The sequence below is a fragment of the Mustela erminea genome, chromosome 6 (genome assembly GCF_009829155.1).
Source record: "Mustela erminea isolate mMusErm1 chromosome 6, mMusErm1.Pri, whole genome shotgun sequence".
NCBI classification, from domain to species: Eukaryota; Metazoa; Chordata; class Mammalia; order Carnivora; family Mustelidae; genus Mustela; species Mustela erminea.
The window spans coordinates 72336946-72348296 of NC_045619.1; the positions used below are offsets into that span (position 1 = coordinate 72336946).

The 11351-nt window shown below is 45.0% G+C and overlaps 1 protein-coding gene across 1 annotated transcript; it reads left to right on the forward strand.

Moving 5' to 3' along the window:
* The first annotated feature begins 6054 nt into the window (after nt 1-6054).
* LOC116593432 (glyceraldehyde-3-phosphate dehydrogenase-like) lies at nt 6055-7154 on the forward strand. The gene has a single exon (XM_032347714.1). The coding sequence runs from the start codon at nt 6070-6072 to the stop codon at nt 7072-7074; it is 1005 nt and encodes a 334-aa protein (XP_032203605.1). The 5' UTR covers nt 6055-6069; the 3' UTR covers nt 7075-7154.
* Nucleotides 7155-11351: the final 4197 nt, after the last annotated feature.

Sequence of the window (11351 nt, forward strand, 5' to 3'; positions counted from 1 at the left end):
GAGCTTGTATGTCTATCAAGTTCCCAGGAGATACTAATGCCGCTGGTCCCACTTTGAAAACCAGAGCTCCAGCTGAAGCCTCTTCATACCTAAAGTTGAAGTGAGGGAAACAAAAGTGCTTTTTGTTCACTCACCTTCATTTAATGAAACGTGTAGATTAAAATACCATCATTAATGCTTTCTAGTGGGCAAATCATAATCAATAATTTCACAATTATATGTATATCAAATTTACACTATGTACACTTCAAATATCTTACAACTCTATATGTCAGCTTTACTTCAATGAATCTGTCTTTCTTTCTTTCTTTTCTTTTTTTCTTTTTTTTGTTTCTGATTATAGATCATACATAAGGAGTGTATCTTGCTCACTGCCCCAGAGCATCCAGCTGGGGGCCAGGCACACAATGAGCATTTAATAAATTCATCTTAAATTGAATTGAGCCTTACACATTTCTTTGGCACAGAAAATTCTCCTCCCTTTCACTAGCAGTATGCTGGTCCTTTAAAACTATCTTCTGGGAGATTTCCTCGGCAAACAGCATGTCTCCCCATCCAGAGCTGTCTGTACCCAGCATCTAGAGCTGTACCCAGGCACCTATATTTTTGCCTTTGTGTGGCTATGCCTGAATTATGGTAACTGTCCTGTCTGTTCCATTCCTGTGGAGTCTTGCTTAGGACAAGAAGTAAGTTCTGTATTTCCTCTGGAACCAACAGGAAGAACAGTGTTGTTCATTCAAAGAGCAACAGGGAAAATACAGCCCTGAGGCAGGAGAATTCCTGACATGACATCCCTTGGTCCTGCTCCATCTCTTCCCATGGAATCTGGGGATGTGCTAGAAGGAGTGAAATTGATAGAAGACCCAACCAGTTCTACCTGACTCCAGGGAATCCCTGAGGGTGAGACGGGCTCTAGTGTGGGCACAACACTGGCATTCTTTTTGATCCAGTCACTTTTATACCTATACAGGAGGACCAGTGTTTTTCTATTGTCTTTATGCATGGAGCTTGCCCCGGGAGGGAGGAAGGGAGGGAAGATACTTTTTTACTTGCTGAATTTCTCATCTTCCCAAAGGATGCAGGTGTCTGAAGGGAAGCCTGCCAGAGGCAAGATTACCCATATACTTACCTATTCCTTTAGGTGGTTCTTTGGGGGACTGGTGCAAAAGCCTTGTGAGAATATCTATGATTCTTTGGGGAGAGAGAATTGATATTGTGCATGAGAAGAAAAATGGATTGAAATAGGAGGAATTCAGAACTAGATATACATTAAGACATCATTACTTTGGAAAAGGAGGTCTGAGTATAGACTGAGAAAGAGGTATTGGCCAAGAGACACTTCCTGGAGGAGGCTGACAATGGAGCAATTTGGGAAATAAAAGCCAGGGGAGTTGGAAAAGAAATGGGACAGTAATTCTGGCTACATGAACCTTTAGGAGTAATGAAAGATGGGGCGCTTGGGTGGCCCAGTCGTTAAATGTCTGCCTTTGACTCAGATCATGATCCTGGGGTCCTAGGATGGAGTTCTACATCAGGCTCCCTTCTCAGTGGGAAGCCTGCTTCTTCCTCTCCCACTTCCCCGGCTTGTGTTCCCTCTCTCACTGTGTCTTTCTCTTCTGTCAAATAAATAAATAGAAGCTTAAAAAAAAAAAGAGTCAAGAAAGATGAGATTCTTGTGATGGATATGTTTTCACATTTGAAGGGAATTTATGAGCCAGGTTTGTATTCTGTGTTGTGCTATGGAGTGAGATTCCTGAATTAGGAAGGGATGAGACATGATTCTCACAGCTATCTGGAGGATAGACAGACAGAAGGGTGGGGACAGATAGACCCCTACTGGGAGACAGTTGTAGAACCTGCTGCAGTCATCTAGCTCCTGCTCTTCAAAGTGGGGTCCATGGGCCAGCAGTTAGGGTGTCACCTGGGAGATTGTTCAAATTCAGATTCTCAGGCCCCAGTGCAGATGTGCTGAATCAGAATCTGCATTTTTAACAGACTCCCAGGTGATCTGTATGGTCTTTCAGGTTTGAGAAGCACTGACCTGAGATGATCAATGATAGGGGTCTGGCCTCAAATAGGCACTACGGAAGGTGTGAAACTTTGGAATTGGGAACACAAAAGGAGGGGGCCTAGGCTGGGGAAGTTGAATTTGTGGATGAGGGAGAAGTGTGGTATCTGACTTCCCTTCTATCTCCAGCCATCCCATGCCAGTCACCATGCCAGGGTTTAGCAGTCTGCTTGCTGCGGGCCTGCGGTGCCCTCTCTGAAGTCTGCCTGGTCCTCGGGGCCCTCTAGGGCAAGCATTGGGTGAGTGGAGACTGCTGCCAATTCTATTTCCCCTCCTTCATATGATGGCCTGAAAGGGACTGGGAAGCATGCCCCACCTCAGGACTGTACTATTCCCTAGTCAAATGGGTGATAATTTGAGGAGGCTGTGGAGTTTGGGGGGATTGAAATAGGAGTTCTTAACTATATGTCCTGGAAATTAGGATACTTCCATCTTTCAAATGCTTTCAGGAGAGATGAGATGTCTACCTAAGGGCTTATACTCTGGTAGGGACCAATTTAATGCTTTTTAAAAGGATCTTTTGGTGATTTTTGGTGGGTTAATAACAAACTATATGTGACCTATAGTTCCAGAGACCTGTGCTGATGGACAGTGGAACAGTGTTATCAGATGGGCATTTGGGAATTTTTTAATGCTTTTGAGGGTTTGTGTACCTCATCCCCTATAAGAAGAGGTGATAATAGAGGCCAATATTAAATGAAAATAGATGGACATGGATATAAGGAAGAATTTTCTGAGGTCAGAGGGTGACAGAGAAGATGGGAGGAGGGCATAGTCTCTGTGGCTATGTGCATGTCTGTCTCAGTTAGGTGTGGAATGCTTCCGATGGACTTCTGCCCAGAAACAAGGAAATGTACACAAAGAACTCTCAAAAAAATTTTTTTATCCCATGGATTCTTTAGTCAACTTCTTAAATGAGAGGATGGGGTATGGTGTAGGTAGGTGGTGAGGCATGGGGATGATGAATGACAGAAGAAAAAACACAATCTTACTGGAGCACTGAAATCTGCTATCAGTTCTCTTAAATCTCCTAAAGAATATATTGAACATTAGGACTCAAACAGACTTTTAAGCTTACAGGTCCTTCCTCTCTCCATGTACTCATCTTGTGTCACAGGAGATTTTAAAACCTCCTAAGGGAAAGGAACATCTCTCTCATGCATTACTTCCTTCTATGTCCACAGCCCCACAGTGATGATGATGACTATATAACTACCATTTGTGAGTACTCCAAGCACTTTACATAATCATCTATTTCATACAAAGTTGAATGAGGTGAATGTCGTTGTGCTCATATTACAAAAGTAAAACTAAGGCTCAGAGAGGTTCACTCATTTGTGCAAAGTGAGTAGTGAAGCTTGGATTTGTACCATGTTTGAGCAAAGTCAAGTACCTGTAACCCCTGAGCTATACTCTGCACGGAGCAGTGGCTACAAGAGGATTAGGGGATCACTGAAACTTGATGGCACAGAGGTAATTGAAAGACAGTGGATAATTCCCAATAGTGAATAATGAGAAAACAATTTCTATGTGTTTTGTGGTGTGTGGTCAGAGACACACTTGCACATATAGCTCATAGTCAGATGATCTTTCCTGGGCCCCACCCTGTAGTTAGGAGACTGGAAAAGTTTCAAGGCCAGGGACATACAGTCATAAAGTTCCTCATTGAAAGTCATATGTGTGTCCCAAATATATGGACATTTGTGTTTGAGTGGAAATATTCATCAAGGAGTGGGGTATTTTCCTCTCAGGATGTCTACAAACATGGGCATTTTTAAAAAAGACCTTTTAGGTATGATGTGTGATGTGTGTGTGTGTGTGTGTGTGTGTGTGTGTGCGCGCGCGCTTGCAGGTACACAGACCCTGAAGGAGTTCAACCAGCACTAAGGAACCAGGAGCCTTCCACCCCTGGTCATGGTTGGTGTGTTTCTTCCAAACCCCGATACTTATTTGTCATCAACTCTCAAGGAAACCCTAATGAGTTTCCTTCTGGAAAGTTCATGGCTAAGATGCTGGGCTGCTATGGAGCCCTATACATCTGCGACAGTCAGAAGAGGTTCACAGGGAAAGAGCAACATCAGCTTCAAGGAAACCACTCCTGTGTTTTACCCTCTAACCTCATACACAGCTGCAGTTACAGGCACACCCCCCACATCCACACCTCATCTCTCCTAGAAGACCCCAGGGAAGGTCCTCAGAGAAGCCCTTGTATTTACCTCTTCCCTTCCCTTAGAGCCACCCCAGGAAGAGGAGAATCAAAATTTGTACTAATTAAGGAATCTAGAGTGGGGATTGTGAGAAGCTGGTCATTCGTGGAACTAATTTCATAAAAATGCAGTGAGCAGTGACAGAAACAACAATGGTAAGAGGAGTTGGATGTCTGTGTTTCCTTCTTTAGAAAACCTGAAGCAAAGGTCTGGAAGCAGGAGGCAGGACCTGCAGGTGGTTTGAGGGCAAACTCAGCCCAGGAAGCCCCTCCTCCACCTGCCAGTGCCAGTTCTTGGGAGGCTGTTTTGTGAGGGATTTTTATGACAAACTTTACTTTTCATTTGACACTCTTGTCCAGAGAAGGAGGAAATACAGGTATTTATTGATATAGAGTGTCAGAAGATCTAGGAAAATTGACTATCAAGATGGAAGGAGGAGGGTTTTCTCCCTTTCCCCAGGTATGCAAATTACCTAAGTTAATTTGTGTAGTATGTGCTTTTCCATGCTTTGTTCTCTTCTCAGCAATGAGACTAAGAAATCCTTTCATGGGGTGCCTGGGTGGCTCAGTGGGCTAAAGCCTCTTCCTTCAGCTCAGGTCATAATCATAATCCCAGGGTCCTGGGATCGAGCCCCGCATCGGGCTCTCTGCTCCGCAGGAAGCCTGCTTACCCCCTCTCTCTCTGCCTGCGTCTCTGCCTACTTGTGATCTCTGTCAAAAAAAAAAAAAATCCTTTCATGCCCTTCAACAGACTAATGGATAAAGATGTGGTCCATGTATACAATGGAGTATTATGCCTCCATCAGAAAGGATGAATACCCAACTTCTGTACCAACATGGACAGGACTGGAGGAGACTATGCTAAGTGCAATAAGTCAAGCAGAGAGAGTCAATTATTATATGGTTTCACTTACTTGTGGAACATAAGGAATAACATGGAGGACCTTGGGTGAAGGAGAGGAGAAGCAGTTGGGGGAAATAGGAGGGGGAGAAGAACTCTGAGAGACTGGACTCTGAGAAATGAACTGAAGAGTTTGGAGGGGAGGGGGCTGTGGGTTGAGAGGGCCTGGTGGTGGTAATTAAGGAGGGCACGTATTTCATGGAGCACTGAGTGTGGTGCATAAACAATGAATCTTGGAACATTGAGAAAATAAAATACAATAACAAAGAAACAAAAAAAGAACTCTGTGGGGGAAAGAGGAGATGAGAGACATACAGATAGAGGCATAATGGGTGCCTTCTCCCATTTGAACCATTGTCTGCTCAATAAGATCAGATACAAGAGAAGTGGGGAGAAATGGACCCTGAATTGGGACCCAGGTAATGGCGCCTGTCTTCTGTATTCAAAGCCTCCAAATTCTGCAGCCTTCTCTTAAATTTTCCTGGTTGTTGCATTTTACTCTGTCATGATGAACAGAAGTTTGATAGCAAACGATGCCAAAAGTCAAGAAATCCTTCCCAGTAGCAGTGTCTTTCCTTGGAATTCTGTCCTCCCAATCTCTGACTACTGAAATCCTATACAATCATCAAGGTGCACTATAAATTTGACCTCTGCCTACGCCTTCCTGGGTTATCTGCCTCTGAAGAAATTTATTTCCTTTGTGTTAGGATCCCCCCAAAATGGGTACCCCAATAATGGGTCCGTGATTAAAGGAGCGAGACTGATACAAAGCAAAGATCAAGCAAAGCTTTATTTCGTGCCAAGCATCAAGAATCAGACCGACCGACTCTCTGCTCTTCCCCGTTCGACAGACAGCCGCATCTCCAGGTGCAGTGCCAGCCATGTGCCCGAGACATGATGGTGAAGGTCAGAGTGAACGGATTTGGCCGTATTGGGCGCCTGGTCACCAGGGCTGCTTTTAACTCTGGTAAAGTGGATATTGTCGCCATCAATGACCCTTTCATTGATCTTAACTACATGGTCTACATGTTCCAGTATGATTCTACCCACGGTAAATTCCATGGCACAGTCAAGGCTGAGAAGGGGAAGCTTGTCATCAATGGGAAGTCCATCTCCATCTTCCAGGAGCGAGATCCCGCCAATATCAAATGGGGCGATGCTGGTGCTGAGTATGTTGTGGAGTCCACTGGGGTCTTCACCACCATGGAGAAGGCTGGGGCTCATTTGAAGGTCGGGGCCAAGAGGGTCATCATCTCTGCGCCTTCTGCTGATGCCCCCATGTTCGTGATGGGTGTGAACCATGAGAAGTATGACAACTCCCTCAAGATTGTCAGCAATGCCTCCTGTACCACCAACTGCTTGGCTCCTCTGGCCAAGGTCATCCATGACAACTTTGGCATTGTGGAGGGACTCATGACCACCGTCCATGCCATCACTGTCACCCAGAAGACTGTGGACGGCCCCTCTGGGAAGCTGTGGCGTGACGGCCGAGGGGCTGCCCAGAACATCATCCCTGCTTCCACTGGTGCGGCCAAGGCTGTAGGCAAGGTCATCCCTGAGCTGAATGGGAAGCTCACTGGCATGGCCTTCCGTGTCCCCACCCGCAATGTGTCTGTTGTGGATCTGACCTGCTGCCTGGATAAAGCTGCCAAATATGATGACATCAAGAAGGTGGTGAAGCAGGCATCAGAGGGCCCCCTTAAGGGTATCCTGGTGTATACTGAGGACCAGGTTGTCTCCTGCGACTTCAACAGTGACACCCACTCCTCTACCTTCGATGCTGGGGCTGGCATTGCTCTCAATGACCAATTTGTCAAGCTCATTTCCTGGTATGACAATGAATTTGGCTACAGCAACCAGGTGGTGGACCTTATGGTCCACATGGCCTCCAAGGAATAAGAGCCCCCTGAACCACCAGCCCCAGCCGGAGCAAGAGGAAGAAAGAGGCCCTCAGCTGCTGGGGAATCCCTGTCCCAACTTACCCCCTAAAACACTGAGAATCTCCCAACCTCCACTATTTCCATCCCAGACCCCCTGAAGAAGGGGAGGGGCTTGAGGAGCCCTACCTTGTCATGTACCATCAATAAAGTATACTGTTACTGTTCCCAGCCAAAAAAAAAAAAAAAAAGTAATCAGACCGACCGTCAGACAGACAGGTCGGGGATGCCCCTTTCAGAGGACGACCCCTCCCTGCTTTCCAGACTAACTTTTATAGAGCAAAGTCCAGGTGGTTGGGCCTGGCCACACACAGGTGGCTAATTGAATTACAATTCACCCCACAGTAGCCATGGAAACTAGCCCATCACCTTGGTAGCTAAGAGACAGTATGTGGCCCCCACCTGGCCTGACCCACCCTTGTACCTGGGCTTTGTTACCTGGAGGTAGTTCCTGGACTTGTTTTTAAGTCCCCTGTGGGAAGGGGCGCAGGGACTGTTTAAGGGTTAAACAACAAAGTTATTGTTTAACCTTAATGGATAATAACAAGTAAATAATAAAGTTATTATTTAACCTCTGGCTGAAATAAAAATATAAAATAGGTCCTTGCACTTTGATCTCTTCTACTCCTTTGTGTCACTCTCACCATAGCTGTCTCTCTGCACTGTGTTCAACTGTAGTTACCCTGTGTCTTCTCTTTCTCCGAGTGAGGAGAAAGAGCTTCTGTAAGCTTCTGTAAGCTTTTGGCATGGGGAGACTGTGCCCTGTATATTTTTATATTCTCTCTACTGTCCCTAATACAGAGCTAAATAAGTGCTAAATAGCTTTCATGTGTTGTATTAAATAGAGGCACAGAGCCCATGAAGAGAGATGCAGAAGGAGAGGTACTGTGATTGTAGGTCTGCACATGAAGCTTTAAGGTATGGATCATCTTATTAGGAAATGATCCCCCCAGTAGATTTATTACATATAACATATTTATTCATTGTTCATTCTTCCTCTCATTCAAATATAGAGCTTTTCCAAGAAGGTAACAGACAATAAGCAAGAAAACAAATGTTCAGTAATTCGAGAATGTGAGGAACCCCAGAAGGAAATAAACAGGGTCTTGTGATCAAGAATAACACGGAGTCTTGTTTAGATAAGGAAGCTAGGAATGGCCTTCATGTCACTGTCATGTATTTACCCTACTAAGTTTATGAGTCAATTCAATTTCTAACTTGAAGAACAATTACAATAAAATAAAATATAAGTGTTCCCACAGGGGTGTCTGTCAACCCAAACTTAGGATTGGTTCCTCTTTGGTCCAATTATTAACATCTCCCCTGCCTTGGGAAGAGGGGAAGTCAGGGCCCTCCCCTTGCCTCAGGATGGACCCAGCCCCCTCTTCTCCAGCCTGCAAGCAAAACAGGGGTTGAGACCTTTGATCTTGCTAGAGACTTGGAGACAGATCAAGGTAGAGACCTCTGCAATAATACCCCAGGATATGAGGTTCTGGGGAAGAGATGAAGACAAAAGTTCACAAAGAGAGAGGCTAATTGTTGTCACACAGACTCCCTCTCACCTCCCACCTCCATCTTAGTGGGTTCTGGGCTCTGTACTCCTTGGAGGAGCTGCTCAGAGTTTTAGGGCTTTGGGGGGAGGGGGAAGATATCCCTAGTGACTTTAGAGAAAATCTCCAGCCCACAGTCATTCCTGGATCGCAGCTCAAGGCTGAAGACAACCCAGGCTGTGAGGAGCAGGCAGTCCTCCAGTATCCCAGCAGACTCAGCTAACTCATTCATTACCAGGGTCTTCCTTTGACTACTTTCCTGTCCCCTTCTACTGGCACAAGTTGGTAGCATTAGTTTCTTGCTCTTGCAGAGCAGGGCAAAGGCTTGAGAATGAGTAACAGGAATCTGAAACTGGTACCTGGAGCTTTTATACCCACTAATGCTTTCCTGAGCCTGCTTTCTCTTGGGATAACAAGTTTGGGTTATACATACTGTAAGTATATTAAGAAAGATTAGTTAATCATCATATGAGCTAGGGATATTGGTTAAACCTTAGAGACCACTATGTTGACTCTAGGAACCCAAGAGACTTAAAGATGTCACCTAAGATTCTGCCAGAATGGGGTCATTCAGGCTGGTGTGCAAGGTGAGGGGTCTGAGATCTGGAAGCCCTGGCTGAAGAGAGGGTGTGTCGGGTTGGTGGGGTAGGGCACAGTGGCTGGACTCTTGGTGGGTGGGTGTCCTGGTGTTCTGAGCTTCACTGGGTGGAGGAGGATGGAGAGGAGAGTAGGGAAAACTTCAGGCTCAGGCCTTGTCTTAGAACACATTCTCTCCAGGTGGTCCAGAGGGAAGGGGAAGAGAATGGGGAGGAGCCATTTCAGAGCAGTCCAGCCTCATTCCCTCCCCTCTACCCTCCCTCACCAACCTAAACCCCCCATCTCACCATTATTACAGAGCTGCTCTTGCGCAGCATTCCAAAGTGTTCTCTGGCCATTCGCACCCTGGTAATCACTGCCGTCCCTTTCCTGCCAAGCAGATACTCAGACTCCTCAGCCCCTGAATTGACCCTGAAGTCCAGAAGGCTCCCCTGAAGCCTGGGATCTGACACCTAGGTATTTGGGACAAAGCACTGAGAAGCTGAAGAAGTAGGGGGAAGGGGAAGGTCGGGAGAGAGCCTCACAATGTTCCTGGACAGTAAGATTACTTACAGCAACAAGGATTAAAAAAAAAAAAATCTTTAAAGGATTAGCTTTATTCCTGTATCTTAATGTTTGGGTTGTGGTTGTAAATGAGATTGACTCCTTAATTTCTCTTTTTCTTGTCTCATTGTTCATGTATAGGAATGCTACTGATTTCTGTGTATTGATTTTATATCCTCCCAGTTTACTGAATTCCTGTGAGTTTTAGCAATTTTGCAGTGGAGTTTTTTGGGTTTTACACATAGAGTATTATGTTGTCTGCTTAGATTCAGAGTTCGACTTCTTTGTCAATTAGGATGACTTTTATTTCTTTTTGTTGTCTGATTGCTGAGGCTAGGAAGCCATTTTAGGAGCCCACAGAAAAGGGAATGGAGAAGAATGGAATAGAAGGGAATGGAAAGAAAAGAAAAGGAATATGATGTGAGGCAAACGGTGGAGTCTCTTTGCCCTAGGGTGGGTGGTGGTCATACATGCTGAGAGTGGAGGATCAATAAGGTGGTCCTCAGCTGGAAAGAAACGGCAAAAAGAAAATAGAAGTCCATGGCCTGTTGCCTTGCTGAGAGAAATTAGTTATTTTGGTTTCTAGATTTTACTATCCTTCCCTCCCCTAACTGCCACTGGAATCCTAAAACGCCGTAATGAAAATTCATTTCTATCTCTCCTCCTTTCCCAGGAGGGACAGCCCCATGATTCTCTCCTCTACCCTCCCTCTCCCACCATCACCCCCCCACATAAGCATATATTTTCTAACATTTATATTTGCTGGCTAGGCAGCCATTCATGCCAGATTATTTGTAGTTGAGAAGCTATATAACTCCTTGGATTTCTTATTTGGATGTAGCAGCTTTCATCCCTGTTGCCCATAGAGGTGAGCTTATGAGAGGTATTTTTTGCTTCATAGAAACATGTTTTCAGGCTTCCCTTTGAGGATCTATTTCTCTCTAGATCTGAGTATTTCAGACATTGCTGGCAGTCCTTCCTGAGGTATCTGGGGCTTGGGACTGTATTCATTTATTTAATTCTGCCCTTGTTAGTCCCTGATTCACATGGTTTCTCTCCCCTTTCTATGAGTCTACCTCTCTGTGACTTTGCAGTCCTTAATTTCATCAATTTCCAGAAAAAAAGCACTGTATATCTTCATGTCAGCTCTTGATTATCCACAATATTGGTGGGAAAAACCTAAAGTAGTGAATGACACTAAATTGACTTTTGTTTGATTTTCAAGTGATGGAGTCCTGCTTGGAGATAATGTAGACTATGAGCAGCTCTAGTTAAGGCAATCAGTCTTTGTCTTATGAAGTGAATATGAAAATTGGTATGTATACATCATGTGAAACTCTCAGTTTTTCTAGGGTTTCCATCACACCCAGAATAATAAGCAAATTCCTCATAGTGATTCTCAGACCCTCTTTGAAGGATCTGTTTTCCTGCTTTCTTTCTGACTTTACTCCCTGTGCTTTCCCATCACTCACTGTGTCCTTGCCCCCCCACCCCCAGGACTCTTTGTTATTTCTCAAAACCAGGCAAGTGTCACTCCACTCCCATTAGG

Coding starts and splice junctions, on each gene's coding strand:
- LOC116593432 (XM_032347714.1), top strand. CDS start 6,070: ATGATGGTGAAGGTCAGAGTGAACGGATTTGGCCGTATTGGGCGCCTG.